This window comes from Cynocephalus volans, chromosome 3 (genome assembly GCF_027409185.1).
Source record: "Cynocephalus volans isolate mCynVol1 chromosome 3, mCynVol1.pri, whole genome shotgun sequence".
Lineage (NCBI taxonomy): Eukaryota > Metazoa > Chordata > Mammalia > Dermoptera > Cynocephalidae > Cynocephalus > Cynocephalus volans.
The window spans coordinates 133593122-133618752 of NC_084462.1; the positions used below are offsets into that span (position 1 = coordinate 133593122).

Below are 25631 nucleotides of genomic sequence, written 5' to 3' on the forward strand. Positions count from 1 at the left end.
TGAAATAGTAACAGCAATTGGTTTAAGGTTAGCTAGCAAAGGATATTATGAGGGAGGATTCTCGAACTCAGGGAAAGCCAGTTGGGCAGAGAACTCCCCTGGGTGCCTCAGGACCCTAACACATGAGATGTGGGAGGAGAAGGAGGGAGAGATGGCCCTAGAGATAATTCTTACTTCCCCAACTTTGCATTCCTGTTTCCCCTTCTTCCCCTGGACTTCCCCAACTCAGGCCACACGGCCATTTCTGTGTCACAGATGCCTCTTCCAAGTCCCCCCGGCCATTGATTCTTGGCAACTTCAGCTCCTCAAGGCCCAAGTCCCCTCCTTCATTCATACAACAGTGAAAACCTGAGGACATTAGTGGTGAACCCCTTTCCCTTTCACATCTGTGTCCAAATTTAGTGAGATCTTCTTCCCTGCTCTCTCCCTCCTTCCTTCCCTTAGTGCTGTTGAGGAGGTGACCCTCTTCTTTTCAGAATCCATCTGTCTGTGCTCTGGTTCTCGCGCCTTCCCGCCAGCCTCCTCCATACCTCCCCCATCAACTATCGACCCCCCTCCAACCTCCCCCCTTTATCTTCAACCACAATCTCCTCCCAACCCTCTCTCTCTCCTCATTCCTGTCAAGCTTTATGAAATAAGCAAGTCACCTCACTTTCTCCGCTCTGCCTCACTTTTCATTTGGGTCTACTCATTTTTATATTCTCCACAGGACCTAGCACACACATCATGGATGCTCAAGAAAAGACATTTGGATTAATCATTGAACTGGATAATCATATATTCCTCAAGAAAGAAGTTTAAGGATCATGCAGGATGCAAAGAAGATGTTGTTCTTGTCTTCCCAGACGGGGCCTTGGAATTAGTGAGACAAGACAGAAACATGAAAAATGTCAATAGAGCCACATCGTGGACAAACGTGACAGAATCTTTAAAATGGAAGCACTTGGAGAGAGGCCCCTGGGGCTAGATTAACAGCTTCCTGTCTCCCCCAAGTGCTTCTGTGAGTGCAAATAAAATCATAGTAAAATCATACTAAGGAGCAAAAAACCACCACTGTGCCAAACGGGATTTGCATAAAATGAAGGAAGTATCTGGGGCCCTCTTTTGTTAGAGGCATTGGTGGACGAATGGCTCAAAGCAATGTGCAACCCAGGGCAGTATGGGGTTTTCAGGACCTTCTGAGTGTCAGAGTGATGTTAAAAGAAAAACTTTAAACAAATTAAATTCAAGGAAGTTTAGTTGAGCAAAGAACGATTTGGGAATCTGGCAGCCACCAGAACCAGGATAGGTCCAGAGCGACTTTGGCAGCTGCCTCATAGTGGGCTAAGATATAGAGACATAAAAGGGAAAGTGACATACAGAAAACAGAAGTGAGGTACAGAAACGGCTGGATTGGCTGCAGGTGGGCGTCTGCCTCATTTGAACGCTGGTTGAACAGTTGGCTGCCTGTAATTGGCTGAGACTTGGCTACTTGTTACAACAGTAGATCACAGTCTGTTTACACATCAAGTTAGATCACAGTTCACTATGTCTGAAGAAACCTTCAGACCAAACTTAATTAAACAGTGATTAAAGCTGGAACCTGGTCCTGGCTTCCCCTGTGTGCCCCCAGTTTCTCCAGCTATAAACTGAGGGGCGATGCTCTGAAGACATAGAGTATGTGCAGCAATCTCAAGGTGATTGTCCACCCTCTCTGCCTATGTCTTCTGTGACCTTCAGGCCCACACCCTTCCAGGCAGCTGCAGAACTTCCTCTCTCTGAGCAACACTGGCAGCTGAGAGGAAATGCCAGTGGGCTCCTGCTGCTGAGCCTTCCTTGAGGCTCAGGCCTGTGGGAAGTCCTGTCCCCAGGTCCAGGCTCTGAGGGGCCTTGGCCCCCTGAAAGTCCATGTCCAGTGCCCACCTGAGTTTCACAGCAGCATTTCTCATTGGCTGTGCCCCAGAGTTCCCACAAACCACAGCAGCATTTACAGCCTGCCTGGGAAGACCTGCAACCCTAAATTCTTTCAGGAATGTTGAAATAAGACACAGTATTGAGCTGAGGAGTTCTGTCATTTGATAGGTTGGAGGAGTCAAAGGAAATACATTTGCAAAACCAGGTTACTCCTCCAGTAATAAGACTAATAATAACTATTATTTATAAAATACTTGGCATGTTCCAGGCTCTGTCCTATAGTGCTCACCACTTTCAGGAACTGGTTCCTCTACATAACAGTGAGCTACCCACTGGTATCCCAGCACCTACCACAGGGCCTGGCCCATTGAATGCAAATGGGAAGAGAGATGGTGATTCCTTGTCTCTGATCATGTTCTTTGAAGAGTAAAGGAGGAAGATTGATAAAATCTGATCCAGGAAAAACTAGGGTCTGAAAGGAAGAAAGCCCCAGAGACCAAGGGGAGCTGGCCCATAATCTATCTCCACTCCCTCCTATGGAGCTTCAGCTAAGAATCCCCTCATTTAGAGATGACGGAGATCCACAGACAGCTGCCATGAACAGAGAGAGCTAGCACTGCTGGAGAACTAACTCTGTTTTTTCTTCTCAAATGGAGCATGCTGGCAGAGAAAGGGGAAGAAGAGATCAAGCCTTTTTGTCAGCCGTGAGCACCAATCACAGGAACATCCATTCAGCTTTCAAGTTGACATTTGGCTCTTACATCCATTTTACTGTTTGAGCATTCTAAGAATTCTATGGGCAGAGAGAACAAATGTCAACACCACTACAATCATCCCCATCTTAGAGATGGAAAAACCGTCAGACTGAGGGACCTGCCTATGGACTCACAGCTAGTCAACAGCAAAGGTCAAAGCTCAGCCTTCACCCTCTGGCTTCTGTCTAGTCCAGAAAATTTCCACTAAATGGTACTGAGGCAAATCTTTAATCAGGAGAGGGACAGGGTGACTTGAGGGGGGGTCTTCATGGCCACTCTCCTAATCATGGTCAATATTTGGCATTAATAGTTTGGCAAGATGGCAGCAAAATGAGCTGGGAACTCATGGATGAATCAGAATCGAGGGGGTAATCTGTGTTTGGAGAAGCGTTCCTGTGGAGATTCACAAGCTCCTGACCAAGGCAGGCTGAACAGATAGAGCTCTGGGCTCTTTCTTTATAGAATCCCACTCTCCTTGCCAGGGACTTCAAGGAAGTATGGCAAACAATGACTTTTTCTCCCCTGCAGAGTAACAATCACATTTTTCAAGTCTATCTGAAAAGTTATGCCTGTGCTCTGGAGACATTGGTAAAAAAAATAAAGCCATAGAATCCTCTAGGCTTTTATCAATTAATTACAAACTTACTTACAGCCTTTCACCCTCCCTTACACACACACACACCCTACTCTGCTATTTCACAGGTCTGGACAGAGATCGCTATCTAAATACAAAGCTCCTAATTGCTAAGTGGTAATATTAGTTTGGGTCTTATGTTAGCCCTGATCACATTAAGCTAGATCACATAAGGCAGCACTTATATCAGTTTTGACAGTCCCAAGCTAATCCATATTCAACCCCAGAGTTTAATCTGGTTTCTATTGGTTGGTAATTTAATTCTCTTACAGCTGCAACCAATCATCTGTCAACCATCAGAGCTGCCTTTAAGATTAACCTAGGACTCTAGTGTGGGAACAATAAGTGAATGGTTGTCTTTGAAAAGTTAGCCTCTGTGAGAGTCAAAGATCATTCTGGAAAGTTTTGAAATTCATGGTCTTGAAAGAGTTTTTCACTCAATTTGGTTTCAGAATGCTGTATAGTCACAGCATAAGGACCTCCAGCATCCCATACAATAAATCGCAATTAATTTTTAAAACTACCAATTTATGATGTGAATACAAATTGATTATATTTACAGTTTCAAATCTGGTGAGATAAAATTAGGCTCACCTCAATCTTTTCAAATATCTTGACTGCTGTGGAGTATTTTGTCTAGAGTCTGGTAAAATGTATACTGTATCTCTTAACACCTGCACACCATGGGTCAGCTCTGCTCTCAATCTAGGGTCTCCTACTGGATTTATGCTTGGAAAGGGGAGGTCTTATTTTGCTTCTCTCCTGAGTGGCCTATCCAATGTGGATGCCTTCCCTTCCCCTTTCAGCTCTGCCCTGTCCACCTGGTGGGTCCTGCCTGGCATCTCTGGACCCATCCCCATCTAGAGTATGTACTGCCATTGCAGGTAGTTTATACCTTTATTATTGCACCTCTCCCAGAGTTGCAATTATTTTTGCATATGCCTCTCTTATTATGAATGAACAAGCTGCTTAAGGATATAGAATGCATCTTATTGAATTTTTTGCCCCTAATACCTAAGAGTATCTGATGTGTATCCCTGATATCTTTCACAGTGCCTGTTAGCTGAATTGAAAAAGTAGATAAATGTGCTGAGTGTTTCAGAGGAGTCATAGAGGCTGGATTTGATAGAGAAGGGAAGAGCATTAAAAAGTATTGAGAGTCTTTTACATCAGGTGTTGTTCTAGACTCTTTACACATAGGACTCAGCCTTTAGTTAAACGTAGAGAAACTTTAATAGCGACAAGACATATTTCACTTGCTGTCCCCTTTACAGTATTTTGAGGAGCCTTTAGGAACTTCTCTGAGTTCTGTTCCTGCCCTGGCAGCCTCCATTAGTATGCTGCATCAGGACCTTTGTCTTTTTGAAAGGGGACTGTTTCTCTGGTTTTGTTTTTGTTTGGGGTATTATATTCTGCTGGGAAGTGCTAAACCAGTAATACCCTATACCTTATTAATATCCTACAGGATTTTTTAAATAAGAGCAACCTCTCAATTCTTTCCCACTGTGACTTCTTACTCTATTCCTGTGATGAAAGTGGAGTCTAAGAGGTGAAGAAGTCTGGGTGGGATATGAAAGTAAGTGACACACACACTGCTAATGTTTGAATCTTTCCTTTCTGACAACTGAAGTTTTGGTTTTTCCTGGACCACATTATGTGTTGTTTACTTAGGATGGCTTCTTATATACTTCTCCAGTTTGCAAGAGTTTACTACTTTGAACTTTCAAACCAGTTTAGGCTTAAGTTGAGCCCTTCCCTCCCCATATATTATCTAGTTTAACCATCACAATGCTACTCAGTAAAGATATCATTCTCATTTTGCAGAAATAGAAACTAACGTGCAGAGTTTAACTTGCCCAAGGACACAGAGCTTGACTAAGTAGTAATCAAGTGAGCCCTTTTCTTCCTAAGAGAAAAACAGACTGTTCAAGGTTGGGCGCACAAAGGGAAGGTGATCAGATTTAGAACTGGAGCTATCTTCCAGAGCTAACTGGGAGTTGTTCTTACTGGCCACATTACACCTCTCCTGTTCTCTCCTGTACTTGGAATCTCAGGTGAACAACCAGACACTTACTTCATAGGGACAGAGAGTAACAGACTGAATGTGGGTGTCCCATATATGCTTGAGAGTGAAAAGAGAGTTTTAAACAGAATTTTTTTAAAAAATCCCTATAACAAGATTTAAAAAGAAGATAGTTACTTTAAAAGCACACTATCGTACCTACATTCATAAATGCCACTGAAATCCAAAGACATTCTCTGGTTACACATTTATTTGTGGGAGTGTGAAACCTGTTTTTCCTGTTTTTAAGTTTCGAGAAACCAATCCTATTTTCTATGTAAATTATATGCTATGAGATTATTCTTTACTTATTATAAATTTAAGTGTAAAGCTTCTCATCTAAGCTTTAGATAAAACAGGTTGTTCATATTTGGAGCACCTCAATATGCAGCTATACTGTGCGTGCAACACAAGCATGTTTTCAGGATGCATTCCTTAAAAAGAACAGGTCAAACCGACCCAACACTGGAAACACCCTGGGCTTCAGCCACACCCCTCTGACATCTGCATCCAACCCAGCAACCACCAATATGCTGCTGGAAGCACCCAGGTCTCCCCTGCTGGAATGAGGGGGATGCCATGGGCCTCAACACCCCCCCAACTCTATTTTCCTGCCCCTTCCTTCTCCCCCACCCCCAACTGCTCCACATCTTAGAATGTAAAAGTATAATATTAATTAAAAAAAAGAAAAAAACAGGTTGAGTATTGAATGTAGATACATGGGATTGTTTGTACTGTATACATACAACTCAGGCAATGATTTGTCAAAGCAGCGATAAGCCAACCACAGACCTGGAACTCACACTGTTAATGCCCAGACTTCAGTAGATTAAAAAATCTGAGTTAAAGTTAACCTTTTTTAAAAAAAAATTTTTGTTGAATCATAATTGATTATACATATTTTGGGGACTCAACATTGACATATGTTGATCAAATCAATATTACTTGCATATATATTGTTACAAATCGTTCTTATTCTTTATGCCCCTTGTCCAATCTCTCCCCCTCCCCCTCCCCCCCTCTGATAACCCTAGATTTCTTCTCTCCTTCTGAAAGAGTAATGGTTACTCTGTTGATCTGTTGCCTAGATGATCTGTCCAATGCTGAGAAGTGTGTTCAGGTTCCCAAACATTACTGTAGAGCAGACACTTCTGTCACTCTGGAATGTGCTTTGGTCTCTGCAGGTGCCTCTCCTTGAAAGTTAACTTTTCAAAAATTAAGAGTGCTTAAAAGTGCTGACCCATCAAGAGTTTAACAGACTGCCAGTGGTACCTCATTAGAGCTAATAAGCTAAAAGAAATTTGCTATCTACTCATTTAAGCCTATAAGAGCTGCATCTAGGCCAGCTCATTTTCAAAAGTTTTAATTTTGCTTTGCAAGGAAGAAATGTCAGATTTCAACTCTGTGAATATTTTTAAAAAGTCAATTGATTCATCAAAATAAATTAATATGTTGGTAATATATAAAAGTTTATAAAAATTAAGACCAGCTATTTAGTATTTATGACAATCTTTTCCATTAGTTGAAAACAAAAAAAGCCTTGAAAGTTTAATATAATGCAGTAAAGCTTATGTGTCACTTTACAAGGACTGATGGAGAAGCAGATACAATTCAAGATTTCCTTGTTCTTGGCTGTTGGTAAAGACAAGGTCAAGTAGCCTGAGGAACCGGTTAAGCCCCTGCATCCCACCACACACTTATTACATAGTAAAAGGTCATTTATCCAGGAAACAACTGCTACAAGAATATTTTACAGTCACCTTGCTCTTTTAGAGTAATACATCTAAACTCTGAGAATATTGTTATGCAGATAGATCAAGTCCCAGACTTCAGAAAAATGACCTTCTGCTGTACGTTAATTACCTGCTACCTAACTGGTCTCATGTTTAATAGAGATAAGAACCATAGGATGAAGAATTGGCTAAGGATCCAGGGTGGTGGAATGTTAATCTCAGAGCTCCAGCCAGCAAACCCAGGCTACCGTATTTAGAAAATGAGATTTTTCTCTGTCCCTATTGACTTTTGAATGCTCATGGCACTTGCTTTAGAATTGTGAAAATGAACAGCAAAGATTTTTCTCCTGTCATATTTTCTTCTTCTTTCTAAAATTGCTTACTTTTTCAAATAACGGTACTGTGGAACGGTGTTCTCAGCCTCCTCCCATCCCAGCTGCCATTCCAACCATGATGGGGGAAGAATGTTTACATGCATCCTATACTTCTAAAAAAGAATCCAGATATCACACTGCAACACAGATAAAATTGACTCACATTACGCACATTTTCCAAGTCCTCACCTGTAATTCCACTTCTACTATAATCACATTTATTGAATACTTACTATGTGCCAGGTATCTAAGTGCACTGCATGTATTAAACTAATTCAATCCTCACGGCAACCTGTGAGATAGATATTATTCTGATCCTCACCTTACATACTATATGAGGAAACTGAGGCACAGAGAGTTTAAGTAACTTCCTCAATGTTACCCAGCTAGTAAATGGCAGAACTGGGATTACAGTCTGGTGTCAGGGCCAGTGTTCTGACACACTGTTTTCAGAATGCACGTGAGAAAAACATCACAGAGATAATTTACTCCTACTTTTAAGTCCATAATTTGCAAACTATAATATCTTGTTATTAATAATCACTTTGAACATATCTCACAACTGATGGGGACTCACTAGATATTCACAGAACACCACCAACACACTCATTAGAACTTAAAACATGTCTTCTATGACACCAAATACCCAACTGTGTTAACTAGTGAAAATGATTTGAGAATTTACTGCATTCCTACCCAAAATATGGAAAGTAAAAACTTTGCTTTTCCATTACTAATTTTCAGGAAGAGTTTGCTGTCACAATTTTTTTTTTTTTTGTTCTGTACTTGCATTACACTGAAGGTCTCTATGGTATGAAAACTGAGTATTCTGCTTTTACAATGTTTGTTATCAATGAATCAAAACTCTTCAAATCCTGATGTTTCTTGAGGAAAAGAAAAACCAAAAGTCAAATAGCCGGCCTAAGCAAAGGACCAAAAATAGAGCTTTGGTCTTTTGATGTAAAAACTACTACTCTAGTAAGGAATGAACATTCATTTGAAAAACTAATTAAAATTAATTAGAAGTTTCAAGTACTTCAGATATAAATCATGCGTTATGTAAATGGTACTTTTAAAGTGAATTTAATTTTCAGAACTTCACTTGAACTAATTTAGCCTCTTAAATATCTGTCTCCCTCTCACAGAAGATATCAATAGCAAAAATGTTTTACAAATTGCAATTTATGTAGCTTCATGAATGACACTCAAAAGGCATATCAGAATGAAATGAACAGAAAGATAAGCCAAATACAATTTTATAAGAAAAAAAAAATCGTTCCACTTACCCCATGTTACCTTCTGAAAGTAACTCATAATAGGTAAGCTTGTTTTTTAAAATCTGATTTAGTTTACCTTTAAAATACAAGTTTGAGGGGGCTGGCTGTTTGCTCAGTTGGGAAAGCGTGGCGCTGATAACACCAAAGCCCAAGGTTAATATCCCTGTACTGGCCAGCCACCAAAAAAAACAAAGATAAAATATGTGTGATTACATTTCAAAATAGATTCTGTTTTTAACAACTTCCTTTCTATAAACTGTTTAAAGACAAAGTCAAGCAATGCCATCTACAGGGAACCTTTAGAACAACAGTCGTACTTCTACGACCCACAGTTTAATACAATATCTACAATCTGAGTTAATATGATATTTGGCATCATTAAACAAGGAAAATTTCAAGAAATGGGGTAAGAAAAATTAAAAGGTATTCTGTGTAAAAAAAATCCCACTAACATTCTGGGTTACTAATACTTCTTAAAATAATTCAAAATCCTCTCCACTCCAAGTTCACCAAACATGATCCATGTACTGTGGCAGATTACAATACAAAGTTATGCAACCTTAAAGAGCTTTAAAGTTATAACTAGAATATGCAAGACTCAAATCACTTAAGACTAAATCTGCAACAATTTTCTTTTCTCAACTGTTGAATCTCCCTTTCCTCCTGAGTAGCATCACTTTTACCTTCTTGGTCAGATTCTCTGACTTTTCAGATATTTAAATAGTTTATTTAAGTTTCTTAAAGTTCAGTCCTGTTTACTTGAAACCTATTTCATAAAAGACTCAACATTGGATTCAAAGCTTCTTTCCTCCCTATGTAGTATAGGCTCACTCTAATCACACGATTAGTTTTTATATTTCTTCCTCTCTTCCCCTTGGGAAGTAGATGCCAAAAGGGTTTACCTTATTACAATGATTCTCAACTTAGGCTAAATATTAAAACCACCTGGAGCTGTTTAATAAAAATACGATGCCTCTGATTTAATCGGACTGGAATGAGACCTGAGCATGGGTTTTGTTTGCTTTTAATTTTCCAGGTGAACCTATGTGCAGCCAGGTTTGAGAAAGACTGCCTTACTGTGTGGTTGCAATCCCTTCCTAATTGGCTATGACTGCATTCTAAGTGGTTTATAGGTTCCATTGTGCAGGGGCAATCCCCACTCACCCAGAGGACCAGGGGCTCATTCCTGAGCAGTTTGCCCAGGCACTGGCAGTCCCTTGAGATTTGAGAGTTAGCTATATTTTGGCTGATCTCCAGCTAGTGCTAGTGGCATCACATCTCACTCATCTAAAGTACGTTTTAACTCACCACTCATCCCCACCTCAACTTGTAAACAAGTTGCTGTGAAAGTCTTCTAGCATTCAACTCATGTATCAATTCTCAGGCTGGCAGGGTCCATCATCCTCCAATTACATCTCCATGTTCTAGAATAAAACAGATGAGCTAATGTGCTGAGTAAACACAAATCCAACCAGAGGCGGAAATGCTGGTCTCCTCTTCTTGCAATCATCTTGAATCCTGAGTTATTTCCTTAGGCCTTCCTCCTGTGGTTTCTCAGTGCAGATGCACTGTTCTCTCCTTCCAAGGGGAGAGCCCAGAGGACTAAATCCCTTCCAACACTGCACTCCTCCAAAACAGGACCTCTCCCAGTCCTGCCCTGCTGTGGAATGGTGGGTGGTAATAGAGCATGTTCTCCGAACTAGCACCCGTTGTTAACCCTGTAGTGTTCACTGGTCCTACCTACCGGTGAGGTTATCTCATCTTAGAATGTAAGATTTGGCACCTTTTGACCTCAGCTTTGGCCTAGTCCAGAACAGAAAAAATATCCCACTTGATTTTGTTCCAAATTATTTACCTCTACAGTCAGTCAGTATCTTAGGTCAGTTCCCCAGAAGCAGACAATGAATGTACACAAGTGATTAAGGAGGCGATAAGTAAGAGTGGGACCAACAGGACAGGGAATGGGAAGAAGTCAAGCAAGGGTATGATTCTGGCAAAGCTGGACAGATCTACTACTACTGCTGACTTCAGCCTGATTCCTCCAGAAAATTTTGGAGTGTAAGTTGAACCTATCTGAGGAAAAAGATCTTGGCTTTGGTACTGTATATTAAAAGCAGAATGAAAAGGGGAGGAGGGCATAAAAATTGGTGGGTGAAAAGGGACCAAAGGAACCTTATTTTTACAAGTTCCAAAACATTATGGGACAAGCTAGAAAGTGGTCATTTGTCCTGAGACCTCACTAACAATAGCTAGCACTGTCTGTAACTAACAAAGGATCACTCAGTTAGTTTATACTAACTGCTTGGTAAACTGCTTAATGAAATGCTAAGGACAGTATGAAGAAAGTATTTTGAAAAAGAACAGCAAAGCAAAGTTTAAAGTAAGCCTAAAAAGGAAAGAACTGTTCTCTTAACTTTGATCTTTAATGTCTCTAAATAGGGCTTTTTCTCTTTCTGGAAAGCAGTCACCTGCTTTTTTTTTTTTTTTTTTCATTTTTTCGTGACCGGCACTCAGCCAGTGAGTGCACCAGTCATTCTTATATAGGATCCGAACCCGTGGTGGGAGCGTTGCTGCGCTCCCAGCGCAGCACTCTACCAAGTGCGCCACGGGCTCGGCCCAGTCACCTGCTTTATATGTTCATTATCTTCAAAGCTATTTCAGAAACATTCACAAACTCACAGGGTCTCAAAACAATGTTTATTTTAACACATAAAATGTGCCATCTAGCAACAATGCCTGTAAATACCAGAATTCCATCTGCTTACTACTCTTCGGAACTGGTGTGACTAAAGTCCTTGACAAATTAGTCCATGTGAGCAGATGAGGATCATGATAACATAAAACAGAGACAACAAAGAATAAAATCAAATCTATACAGAAACACATTTGTAGTTATTAAAAAACCTCTCACTGTTTCATGTAAACAAGTTAACTGAATACCAGTATTTTTAAGCCAGATTTTCCTGAAAGACACACACCAGGAAAAGTGCGTGAGCCACAAAAGTGCATAAGCCTGAAACTGGGCTTTCTATCCTTACTCCATTATCAAATGAAAAATTTTGTAAATATACCTTTTGTTCCCCTAATCTCCTGATTTGTCTTCTTAGCAACTCACTACAGTGTAATTTACTATTTAAATCACAGAAACATGTATGGTGGAGGGAAAGAAGAAAACGCTGGCCAATATAAGTAAACAAGACAATATTCTGTTTTTTTTTTAAGTAAAAGAACATTTAAGTATTAAAGATATTTTAAAAGAAATGAAGTGGAAGACATATGATAAAAACTACTGCATAATTATGTACACAATGAAAACTTCCTTTTAAATTTACCTATCTTGAAGACAAACTAAAATTTACTGCTTTGGATTAAAAACATTATTATATAGTAACAGATATCTCCCTTTAGAAACTGGATCAATTTATCTCTAGTTTCCTGAAAATATGTCAAGGCAACCATGCTGCTTCACTATATATTTTAAGCAGGCTTTATGCTAACCTCAGTACTAATTTTTATTTCAGTGACTGATTCCCAATGTTTCTTTGAGCAGAACTTGATGCCAAGCTAAGTAACCTAAGTTGGATTTCGGGCCCATTGGCAGGCAGGCAGGCAGGCAAGGCAGTCCTTTTTCACATTGCAGGTATAGCCAGTGGTGGCTGTCATCTATATACTGAATTTCTAAGGACATGCTGGGAAAATCTGTGAATACAATCTTCCATGCTGTATTCACATGCTCCATTCACATCTTTAGCTTATCCAGGTTGTTAAGAGGCTTGGGTAAGATGGCTAAAGGTTTTTCATGATGGAAATTTCTATAAGAAAAAAATGAAGACTTAAAAGATTGATTTCTCAAGACCAATTAAGTATTTAATGGGTACTTAAATACTAGGTAATATATCTAGTAGTGGCTAAATGCAATTCAAGTGAACCATGACTAATGTTTAGATATGATTTTGTGCTGACACCTAAAGCACAGGCAACCAAAGAAAACACAGATGAATTAGACATCATCAAAATTAAAAACTCTGTGCTTCAAAGGACACGCCATCTAGAAAATGAAAAGACAACCTACAGAAGGAGAGAAAGTATTTGCAAATCATGTATCTGGTTAAGTGTCTAGGATTTAGAACATATAAAGAACTCTTACAACTCAACACTAAAAAGACAAAATAACTCAATTTGAAAATGGGTAAAGTATTTCTCTACTTTAACATGAAAAATATGAACAGACACTCAACATCACTAGTCATTAAGGAAATGAAAATAAAAACCACCATACTACTTCACACCCATTAAGATAGCTATAATCAAAAAGATAGACAATAACAAGTGTTATGATGATGTGAGGAAATTGGAACCTGCATACACTAAGGGCAGGAATGTAAAAAGGTATAGTAGCTTTGAAACAGTTTGGCAATTCCTTAAAGAGTTACACACAGAGTTCCCATATAACTTAGCAATTCCACTCTAGGTATATACCCAAGAGATTTGAAAACATATATTTGTATTAAAACTTCTACATGAATGTTAATAGCAGCATTACTCATTATAGTCAAAAATGGGAACAACTGAAATGCCATCAACTGAAGAATGGATGGATAAGATGTGGTATATCCACCAAAGGAATATTATTCAGCCATAAAAAAGAGTAAAGTGTCAATAACACCAAGGTCAAGGGTTCAGATCCCCATACCAACAAGTTGCCAAACAAACAAAAGAACAAAAAGGACTAAAGTGTTGATGTGGGCTACAACATGGATTAACCTTGAACACACTGTGCTGAGTGAAAGAAGCCAGACATACGAGGTCACACAGTTATGTGATTCCATGTGCAAAATGGGCAAATCCACAGGGATAGAAATTAGTGGCTGCCAGGGACTGGGAATGGGAGAGTAGGGAGTGACTGCTATTTCCTTTTTGGAGTGATGAAAACATTTAAAATTAGAAAGTAGTGATGGCTTGCATAACTCTGTGAATATACTAAGAACCACTGAATTGTATATTGTAATAGGGTAAATTTTATATGAGATTATGTCAATTAAAAAAAGAAATGGTTCTTTGCAAAAAAAAAAAAGCCATAATATTCAAAAAACACAAAATCTTCACACCTCAATAATTGCTACTTTTAAAACTGTACAATAGCACCAGCTAAAACTGGATCCATTAAAGCACAAAATTTTTAATTTTTCTTTGTATCTTAAGCACTATCCACATAAATGTTAGTTTATCTGAATTACTAATCCTATAGCCCCCATTTTCCTTAGATTTAGTCCTAACACTTACTCTTGTTCTCTAAAAGTATAAGTTATACAGAAGTCCCACCTTATCTGCTGTTTTGCTTTTCAGTTTCAGTTATCTACTCTGAAAATATTACAGTAATGGTCGGGGGGAGAGCATGTGCACACACATTCACAGAACTTTTATTACAGTATGTTAGTATAACTGCCCTATCTTATTATTAGTTATTATTGTTAATCTCTTACTGTGCCTAATTTACAAGTTAAACTTTATCATATATAAGAGAAAAACTGGTGTATGTATAAGGTTCAGTACTATCTGAGGTTTTAGGCATTCACTGGGGGTCTTGGTCCCCTGAGGATACAGGGGGTGGGGGACTACTGTATTTGTTTTTGGCTAGAATTCACATAATCAGGCAACTTTATCAAGAACAAATTCAATCACAGCAAAGATAATAGAAACGAGTGGGGACTATTAAATTTTGTATCCTTAATTTATAAAATTTGTCATGTCCCTGGCCTTATACCAGTCATATAAACAAGATTCTAGGAATATAAAAATGGATGAGATAATATTATTCTCTTCTACAGGCTCAAACTATAGGTGTCACAGAGGCAACCTGCATAAAATGCGATTGTTATACCAGGTTAAGGAAGCACCAAAGAGAACATACATAAATCCTATTTAGTTGAGTGCATTTTTATTTTATGGACAGATCTGCCTTGTTATATTTTACTTTGTAAAAAAAAACTTGAATGATTGCAGTAAGATCATAAAAGGTTGGAAATGGCATTTTAAAATCTCACAAGAGATACCAGAAATATAAATAGCCAAGTCACATGTCTGAGGTAATGCCTAATTATAAAGCTATATACAGCTGGAAAGGACCTTTAAAAAAGAAGTCTGCCTTATTTTAGAGCAAGAACCCAGGGCAACATAGATTAATACTGAGAGTCAGTGCCAGAATACAATGAATCATCACAGCTGTTTCTCCACATCGAAATCAAGGCCTACACCACACATAAATCCAGAGACAGTATCCAGTTGATGAAATCACCTCAGCGGATGAAGAACTGGGAATGTATTTACCGATTTTTTCTTTCTGATGTAAATAATATGAATATCTTCACTTCGATATTCTTCATCATGTTTTTCCAAAGGAATTTTTTCAAAGTCAAAGTCTAGTTGAAGGAGCTATGAATTTAAAATAAATATGTTTTAAATTCAATATTGAACTGACCTGTGGTGATAGAAGTCAGAATGATGGTTACCGCTGGAGAAGTACTGACTGGGAAAAGGCAATGTGAGAGACTTCTGAGGTCTTGAAAATGTTCTATATCTTTACACTGGGTAGTAGTTAATTGGGTGTGTACACATGAAAAATTGAGCTGAGCACTTGATATAATATGTGCATTTTATATTTGTTTTACCTCAATAAAAATTATTTAACAATATAAAATATTCAATTATACAGTTTCAAAAATTCACTAACATTCTTCATATTCAAGAAAAACATGAAAATAAACCATGTTAGCATACAGTATGTTATCTGAAGCAGTCATATACTCGTTTTCTCATTAAACCAATGTATTTCCTTCAGCAGAAAAATTACAGGGCTATATAAATGGACCCGCAAAACAAGTCACCTGTAATGTGATGGAGTCGTGCCCACAGAAAGGGTTTGGGTCACCACTGGGGGAAGAAGGATGAAAGACACATAATACTCTATGTATTACTTTTGCAACTTCTTGTGTTTATTTCAAAATAAAAAGGTTTTAAAACACCCTGAAAATACATAGGTTGGAGGTTTCATTAAAATGTAAAGAAAAACAGAGAAGTAAAAATTTATTGCCTACGTGTTTGTCATGTATTCTCCAAAAGTAATATATACATCATTAATATGTTCCCCAAAGCCAGCAACATGTTTAATAAACATTGAAAACTTTCCCAGAAAAGAGTGTCATCATTATTATTTTATGTTGTTCTACAGATACTAGATCAACTAAGTAGAAAAGAAATAAAGGATCAGAAAAGATGAAAAAGGAAGGGGCTTAGTAGAATGGTGGGCTGTGAAGGATCCTCTTTTTGGGTTCATACAGCAAAATGTTTTCCCCACCCAAAATTACCATATTAACTTGAACAGAGTCACATACAGCCTCCCTGTAGGGTAATCGCTACAAAGATAGATCTAAGAGAGTACTTACCTCAAAATATTTTTTCTCTATTTCCGGATTTTTTCCCATTGTTCGTTGTTCATAACAACATATAATGCAAGTCTCAGATCCACTGAGATCTCTTAGGGTTTTCAGCAACGGCTCCAAAGACTATTCAAAAAGGAATATATTTTTTGTTTACGTCTTTTAAAAAATGTTCTACTATAAAAAGAGATTGGGGAGGTAGAGGAGTAATTTTAACTCCCCTACAATTTATCCACCTTCGAATCAATACAACAAAGCACATGTTAAAGCTCTATAACTAATGATTGGTAAACTCCTCTTAACTAATCAACCATTGCACTGATTTCAGTTTCCAGAAACAGGATTCAAGTGACTGCATTTTGGAGTTCCTATGGGAAAACAAATGGAATCAACTTCACTCTGAAGAGCTTAATTTTATTTAATCTAATTTGGGATTTAAACAATCAACAATTTACCCTACAAAATTATGTCTGATCCTAACTTGAACATGGGTTGGCTCAATATTTATTATATAAAAAATGAGTGACATAAGTGAATCCATGAAAACAGAAAAAATGAGTGATGCCCACAACCCTATACAAACTAATATTTTTAAAAAAATCATTCCATGAGTCTAATAAATCTTGCCACAGAACAAAGAATTAATTTTCAATGTCATAATTAACATGCTCATCAGGAACAGCTAAGGAAAAAAAAGACTATATTAGCTTTCCAAATGGCAAATCCAAAAGGCAAAATTCTTTTCAAATTTTACAGAAGCCTCTAGTAAACTGCACATAACACTTTTCTCAACATGCTTCATAGGCCTATATGTTAACCATGAGTTTTGTCTTCTCTTTGCATCATGAACTATAATATAAATTATCATGAATTCAGAGATGTTAAAATGTGCAGAAACGTGTTTTAAAATCCATGAAATAGCGTTCATCTTCAAAAGGAAGAGACTACATTCACTACATACTTACCTCTTCGTAGTATATGCAGTCGGCCATCAGTATGTAATCTGGTGGAGAAGGCAAGTCTTCTATTTCTTCCCCCCTTAAGAATGTCAAACAAATATTTTACCTGTTGCTAGAATAATTAAAAATACTCGTTTTATAAACAAGAAGGCAGTCCCCTTCCATGCTTTAGCGAAACGCAATTTAAAGCAAACTACAAATCACTACCTTAAAACAAGCTGAAAAGCCATACAAACCATTTCAGTACCTTGGCTTGAACAGAACCAGTGACAAGATGCTTGTTCATATTAATATTCATCTTCAGCAAGTCTTGCAATTCCTCAAGATCGGTGACTACAACATCCGCCCTATAAAATAACGTTGAAGTGTAAGGACAAGGTGGAAAGCCAGTAATCAGGGTTTCCTGAGTAGAGTGGAGCCCTCTCCCGCCAGCTCTTACCCGAGGGTAGCGGCCATGAGTCCCACGGCCCCGGTGCCCGAGCCCAGCTCCAGCACCGACCGCCGACTCAACGCGTGGGCCCCGTCGCCAGAAAACCCGGGCGTTTCCAGGTATTTAGAAAGGACAATGGCAGCGTCCCAAACAACGCAACCCACGCCGCCGGAGCCATACTGCTGCAGTCGTAACACCGTGCCATCCCGCTTCTCCAAAACTCGCACGAAGTTCCACACAGGGTCCTCCACCGAGCACTCCGAGGTAGTCGCCATCGCTGCCCGGCAACAGGATGCGCGCGCACAGTGACGTCACGCCCACGCGCGCGTCTCCACTTTGCGAGGGGCCCACCCCTCCTAGAAGCTGAGTTGGCGCCACGGCGCGTGCGCGAGTTGACAAAGCCCGGAAGACAGCAGCACCTGGGCGTGGCCGAGTGCTGGGTAACCTGCTTTCTTTACGCGCTTGACAGCCTGTCCCCAACATTTGGCTTAATTATCAAGGAGATCACTTTTCTACAAAAACCTAGTATTATAACCTGCCCTTTAAAAGCTAGTATTATAATCTGCTCTTTAAAAAACAAAGTCAACTTCAGAATGTTTTTACCTGGTTGGAGATTGATCCACACACTAGTTAATAGGCCTTAAATCCCTGCAGCTTCCAGGATCCTACCAAAGATGGCTATGTTTTCTTCTCCAGAGTTTCCTAGTATGCTCCTAGTTTTTCGTATGAATACATAAAAATGGTTGCTGGAAGCATGCCGCTTGCGTTTAACACCGAAGACATAGTTACCCTTCTAAAATTTACAACACAAATTCTTTTGGGTTATGTAATTTAAATTACACAAAATATTTAAAATAATGTGTGTGCGCACATCTATCTACAGGACTCAACAATTTCCCCCTTTGTTCCTTATAATAAAAACGCATATTTTAAAAGTCTCTGAAAAATTAAGACTGGGGTGATTTATTAATCTTGTTAAGAACTCTGATACAAAGCACAGTAAAAGGCCACAGACCAGTAAATAAACAACGTGGCTTTTGGCTATTTTACAACTGCTGCTACGGCACTATCAGCAAAACACGTTTTCATCACTTTGAATGAAGGTGTCCAATGTCAAATAAAAGTTTTACTCATTTCTCTGATTAAAAAGTTTAATAAAGCTTTAAGTATTTGCTGGTCTAAATATTACCAATCTAAAAAAATTTTTTTCTTAAATTTCAGTTAACACGAGATTTATTGATAAAATTACTAGGTTTTGAAGGCAAGGCAGTTGGTTCCTATGCCATAAGAAACTTTTCGTCTGAATTTATGAATTAGTAAAGTAGCAGACTGTATTACAGGCCTCAAGTCACTTAAATTCATATAGGTTATTAGCATTATCTTTAAATATACAATATAAACAAAACTGTACATACATGGCATATTAACTTTGTTTTCCAAAACAACAGGCAACTCATTAGCTAAAGACACCATAGTCTGCAAAAAACAAAAGGCACATCTGAATGAGATACATGCCCTTTTTTCCTCTATAATTGGGTAGTCTTTACATTTTGACAAAATAATAAACAGTGCACTCTATTATTTTCATTCTACTTTTCATTTCTGTCTTCAGCAGCAAATACTGGCATTTAAGACATGGTATTAAAGAGTTTAAGAACAGTGGGTGTTATTCACAAATCTCCTAGATGTAAAAACTAGTAGTAGAAACTAGAAGATGGTCATAGAGGTCTAAAAATCAGTAACACCACACACCCTCTATATTTGTGTAAATTCGTTGCCTTAAAAAGACATCTATTACTCAAATTTAAAAATTCCACAAAAGCACTATCCCCTTTCAGTGCAATCAATGTCACTTTAAACCATATTTTAGCAGAGTCTACAGTGCAAATATAAATTCTTGATACTGGCCTTTGGGCAGCACTGAGGATCCAAGACAAGGCAATGCTACTAATCACCTGAGGATAATGGTGAAGGACTTTTATATTTTTACTTTTCCAATTCTTAAAAGCTTATTTGATCAGTAGCACTTTTGTAAGAGCATTATTTGTAAAAAGTACTAAAATACTATGCCTTTTTTTGAATAAATTAAAAAAAAAAAAACTTTACAAATACCATTCCAGTGTCAATGACTACATATGGGGTAAGGTCATTGAGGAGTTTCTGCATTTTCTAGCAAAGGCAGTCTGTACAATGGGGGGTGCGAAAGCTCCCGTTTGTAAGTCTTTGGTGGCAGTTTTGGTAGGTGAGGGCTTGAATTTTGCCTTGGTGGAACAGGGGGAGCTGGGGGATGAGCAAGATTATTGTGACTAGAACTGAGCACATGGCATCGACGTGGTATTCTTGGAGAGGGTGTGCTAGGAGGAGTGCTTGGTGAATTTGGACATGTACTAACGTCTCTGAACCAGTCTGGATCTCTATGAAGATGTCCCAGTGGAGGTGGCTGAAGATTAAATGGACAGTTTATAAAGTGTTCTGGAGGCCGAAGAGGAACTGGTGGAGGGGTATCAGGAAGAGGATCTCTTGGTGGCGGTGGAGGTGGACTATGCAGAGGCCCATCAAATGCACCAGTAGGAACAGGAACTCTGGGTTTTACCTTTGGAGGAGGAGGCTGTCTTGGTGGAATAGCAGGAGGGTCATCATCAGATTTCATATTTCCCTTAAAAAAAAAAGTAGTTAAACTATACCTCTATTCTCCTGAAAAATCTGTGATAAAATACTTTTAAAGACTAAAAAATTCTTATGCATAGTAATTAAATCCTGAGGCTCAAAATAGATTAATCTGGTTTAATTATCAGATTTATGAGTAAATTACTCCCACTGTAATTCAGAACTCAATTTAATATTTTTATATATAAGATGTTTTGGCTGAAATCTTAGAACATAAAGTCTTGGTTTATCTTGATTTGTGTACACATTTCTGAAATTTGTGTGTTTTAATTAAAATATAGGTAAGTGAAAATAATATATAGCTTTGTAGATATGAAAGGACATGATTTTAAGCAGACTTAACGTCCTGCTTCTGCTTACTGGGCATCTACCTTCCCCAATGAGGCTTACAGCAGTGGATCTCAAACTGTGATCCAGAGACCAGCAGCATCAGGAGGAAACTTGTTAGAAAAGCACATTCTTGGGCCCCACCAGACCTACTGAATCAGAAACTCTGGGGGTGGTGCTCAACAATCTGATTTTAAGAAGCCTTCCAGGTGATTCTGATGCACTCTCAAAATTGAGAAGCACTTGTTGAAGGTTTAAGGAATACTTCAAATACTAAATTTCATTCCATTTGTACTAGAAAGGAAATGTACTTCAGATTATCTGTGAATCTCCTCAGCCTCTTTTTTAGAAAAGGATTTACAGGAGGATTAAACAGTTACTTGAAGTATTTTTCAAATATAACAACCAAATGTTGAAAAACCATAAAGGATAGCCAAAATATAATTGACAGACTCTTCACAAGAATGAGCATTATTCTGAAGATTCACAACTTTGAATAAGTTGAGGCAAACCTAAGTCCTGTTGACTACCTTGGAATTTGAAGCATCATGATCAAACTTTTTTCGAGGAGGAAGAGGAGGAGGAATCAGTGGTTCTTCACTTAGTTTATGTAAACTACCACAGGAACTGAAGAAAGATCCTGGGAAGGAAAAGACTAATTTAACCACAATTCACAATGCAATCATAAGACAAAACGTCATCGCAACTTGCGATCACTTCTGCTATAGCGTTTGTCAGATTGTATTGTCTGCTATATAGCAGATTGTTAGTTTATCTATCTTCCCCATTAAACTGTATGCTTTTTGATGGCAGTGTGTATTTAATTTTGAATCCCTAACACCTTGCACAGTGTCTGGTACATAATACTATAGCTAAATAAAGGCGTGCTATTTAATTAAGATTAATAATGAGATTCTGCTCCCCAAAAAGGTTTTAATCTAAAAAAATAAAAACAAAACAAACATGTTGTATACACTGTGGTAACTTCCACAGTATGACCATCCTAATCAGAGACTATATATTTCTGAAGCAGCTAGTATTGGGTTCATTAATATACAGGTAATAAAACCTCCATTTAGAAGACCATCAGGTAGAGTTATAGCACACAACTATTTCTCATTGCAAACCTCTCTTTCATAACAAATTATATAACATATACATCATACACATTATATAACCATACACATGTAAGGTACACATATAATGTACATATCATATAACCATATTAAAGAAATTTATAAAATAATAAAGTATTTAAGGAAAAATTACCCTTAAACAGGTCACCCAGACATAAAAATTATTTTCACTTTGATTTATTCCTTTTATCTTTTTCATATGATTTTCAAAACCTGTAATTATGGCTCAACTCCCTATTTGATATCTCTCTACACACACACAGATACATACACACACACAGAGTTATTACAAAGGCAGTAACCTAGTAACCATGTCTTGTTTGTCATTACACTGAGATTAGGTTCACAGGAGCTAGATGGGAAAGAAGTTGATGAGTTTAATTTTAAACACGCTAAGTTTAGTTTATGTAATACACTACAGAGATGTTCAAGTAGAAGTGTCAAACTACTTATTCTTGTCAAAAACTGCTTTCCTGATCATGTGATTCTGCAGTTACCTCTGGGGTTCCTGCTGGCTCAGGGGCCAAAGGCTCACACAAAAGGTATGTCTATGGAGTGCCAGCAGATGGTATGCACATATGTTCTTCGGTGTCTGCCCAGCATTCTTTGTCCTGTCTTTGGCAGCAGAACTCCTCTTGGTGGTGATAAATCCATCCCATTTGGTTTAGTCAGCCAATCCTGCCCAGGACATCTCAATTCCAGCCAAGAAGTGAGCATAGGACTCACTTTCTCACTTTCTTAACATGATCAGATTTTTATCTACCTCTTTTTCATACATGTAGCCTTAAGGCTTTAGGGAAAGCTGAACGTAATTACCCCTTAGCTCCAAGGATGAGTCCTGACTTGTCCAAGTCAATAAGAGTAATCCCATTCCTTTAAGCCAGAATGATAAGTTTAAGTGTAGGCATGTGACGTAATTCAGACCAGTGAAATTAGAAAGATTTTCTGGGGGCTATGGAAAAGGAAGTTCCTTGCTCTTTTGGAAAACCATTCTGTCATTCTGTCTCTGTACCTCTCTATTATTTAACTGAACAAAGATGCACATAACCATTATTGCTCCTGCCAGCACTCTTACGACCTTCAGGTAAAACAGCCTTAGATAAAATTGATAATCTAGACAAAACAATGAGAAGTGAAAAAGAATCCTGGTCTTTAATACCACTGAGCCACTGAATCAACCAGTCCTAAAGCAGTCTTCCTATAAACATTCAATTATGTCTGTCAGGATGTTTTCTGATTGTTTAAGCCAGTCTTAGATGGGTTTTCTCTTCCTTAAAGACATATACACTCATGGAAGCAGAAGATATTTGAATGATGGTGGGACAGCTGTGAGAGTTTCTGAATCTGGGTCTGACTCTACAGTCACCAATTAACCACTATATATATACCTCTCCTATATAGTAGGCACTCAATGACCCATACTGAAGTGTGAATACAATTTTATTTTCTCTCAAGAGCATTTCCCAACAAGACTACAGTTTTTGTGAACTTTCTTTCTTTTTTTTTTTTAAAGATGACCGGCAAGGGGATCTTAACCCTTGACTTGGTGTTGTCAGCACCACTCTCTTCCAAGTGAGCTAACCGGCCATCCCCATATAGGGATCCAAACCTGTGGCCTTGGTATTATCAGTACGACACTTTCCCAAGTGAGCCACGGGCCAGCCCTTTGTAAACTTTTTAAATAGGTGTAGTATTCCAAACTAGTGAATGTAGGAGAATTCACTGAACCATTTCTGTAATGTTAGCTATCTAAGTTACTTCCAATTTTTTGCCATTCATTCATCCAACAAATAGTTATTGGATACCTGCTATACTGCCAGGCACTGTTCTATGCACTAGTGGTATAATAGCCAACAAAAGCAGGCAAAAATTCATGTCCTTATGGAGCTTATATTCTAGGTTGGGGAGAAAGAATAGATAAGTGAAAGTGTAATGGCTATAAATTATAAGAAATATTAGGTAGGGAAGGGGTACAGAAAAAGGTGGGAAGGGAGCAATTTTAAAAAGGGCTATTAGGGATGGCCTCACTAAGGTAACACTGAGCAAAAGCCTGAAGGAGGCAAGAGAGCAGGCCGTGAGGTCAAATGGGTGAAAAGCATTATAAATAGAATGAAAGGCAAAGGCAGAAGTCCTTTTGTGGTAATGTATCTGTTGTGATCAGGAGACAGGAGCAGCATGAGTGAAGGAAGAGAAGAGTAAGTGATGAGGTCTGACAGATCTAAGGAGGCCAAACTATATAGAGCCTTATGGGCCCTTTTAAGGAACTCTGGCTTTTACTCTGAGTGGAATGGAAAGCCACTGGAGGGCTTAAAGCACAGACAAGACAAAGTCTAACTTACATTATAAAAGGATCACTCTGGCTACTGTGCTGAAACATACTGATGGGGAAGATGGCAAGTTGATATGCTACTGTAATGAACAAGGTAAGAAATTATGGTGGTTTGGACCAAAGTGGCAGCAGTAGTGATGGTGAGAAATGATTAGATTCTGGATATATTTTAAGGGCAATCAAGATTTGTTAATGGGTCACATTTGGGGTATGAGAAAAAGGAAGAAGTAAAAGATACTTCTAATATTTTTGGCCTAAGAAACTGAATGGCTGCAATTAGAATTGAAATGAGGCAGTGTGAGGAACAACTTTGAAGAGGATGATAAGTAGCTCAGTTTTGGAGAGGTTAAGTTTGAGTTTCCTGTTAGATATCCAAACGCAGATGTCAAATAGGTCACTGCATATATGAGGGTACTTCAAAAAGTTCATGGAAAGATTCATATTATTTTTTCATTCTATTTTTCCATGAATTCTTGAAGTACTACTGTATAAGTCTAGAGGTCAGGAGAGAGATTTGGCTAGAGACATAAACTTGGGAATTACAGTAGTCCCCCCTTAGCCACGGGGTATGCATTCCAAGACCTTCAGTGGGTGGATAGTAGCAAATCCAATTACCATCAATCAGAACACATTTCTGTTCATGACTTCCATCCACAAATTTAATGCCTTTTCCTTCTTAACTAAGCACTTATCACGTACTTTGGCCATAACTTTTGCAATCTGAGGTACAACAGCAAAACCAGCAAAAATTTCCTTTTCCTTCTTCACAACTTCATGGATAGAAGATTTGTTCTTGGTGTACATCTTAGCAACCTGAGCATACAATTTTTTTCTTTCCTTATTAAGTTGAGAAGTTTCACCTTTTCACTTAAAGGAAGCAATTTATGGCTTCTCTTGAGCACATCTGAATTGCCAGCATCACAACTCTTGTGCTTTGGGGCCACTATAAAGTAAATTAAGAGTTACTTGAATACAAACATTGTGATAGCAACAGTAGTCTAATAAGCAAGATGGCTACTAAGTGAACAGTGGGTGGGTAGCATATACAGTATGGATATACTGGACAAAGGGATAATTCACATCCCAGGTGGGCCAAAGCAGGATGGTGGGAGATTTCATCACAATATCCAGAATGGCATGAAATAAAATTTACTAATTGTTTATTTCCAGAATTTTCTACGTAATATTTTTGGACTGTGGTTGACCGTGCGTGATTAAAATGGCAGAAAGTGAAATTGAGGATAAGAGAGAACTACTGTATCACCATAAAAATGATATGAGACTGAATGAGACAACCAAGTGAATGAGAAGAAAAGAAGTCCAGCTAGGGACTTCCAATATTAATAGTCTGGAAAGATGAGGAGGAACCAGCAAGAGACACCAAGGAGCTACATGTGAAGAAGGAGAAAAACCAAGAGAGTGGAATGAACAATAAGATCTTCATGCATGTGCCTTTTTCTAAAACTTTTTTGGGTATTTAGTACAAATAAAGGCAGAGACTTTGTCTTTTTCACTACTGAATCCCTAGTGTTTAGCAGAGTAGCTGGTACAAACTTGATACTCAATTTTCTGTTGAATCACTAAGAACAAAGGGTGTGGGCTGGCTAGTTAGCTCAGTT

General features: G+C 38.3%; 2 protein-coding genes across 5 annotated transcripts in view; both read right to left on the bottom strand.

The window, feature by feature from the left end:
* Window positions 1–10106: 10106 nt before the first annotated feature.
* On the bottom strand, window positions 10107–17840 carry VCPKMT (valosin containing protein lysine methyltransferase). 3 transcript variants are annotated; one of them, XM_063091247.1, is made up of 6 exons: window positions 17563–17840; window positions 17360–17470; window positions 17130–17202; window positions 16171–16290; window positions 15056–15160; window positions 11467–12540 (listed from the first exon to the last, which is right to left on the bottom strand). In XM_063091247.1, exons 1-6 carry the CDS (start codon window positions 17826–17828, stop codon window positions 12526–12528), a joined length of 690 nt encoding a protein of 229 aa, XP_062947317.1. In that variant the 5' UTR covers window positions 17829–17840; the 3' UTR covers window positions 11467–12525. The 3 variants fall into 3 exon arrangements, with proteins under 3 accessions (XP_062947320.1, XP_062947317.1, XP_062947318.1); XM_063091250.1 differs by lacking the exons at window positions 11467–12540; window positions 15056–15160 and adding an exon at window positions 10107–10152; XM_063091248.1 differs by lacking the exon at window positions 15056–15160.
* Window positions 17841–18480: 640 nt separating this feature from the next.
* SOS2 (SOS Ras/Rho guanine nucleotide exchange factor 2) overlaps window positions 18481–25631 on the bottom strand; it is an 88054-nt gene continuing 80903 nt past the window's right edge. For both annotated transcript variants that reach the window (XM_063090772.1, XM_063090773.1), the window contains 2 exons: window positions 21078–21187; window positions 18481–20209 (listed from right to left, as the gene is read on the bottom strand). In XM_063090772.1, coding sequence (XP_062946842.1) covers window positions 19700–20209; window positions 21078–21187 — 620 coding nt within the window. In that variant the 3' untranslated portion in view covers window positions 18481–19699. The remainder of the gene's footprint in view (window positions 20210–21077; window positions 21188–25631) is intronic.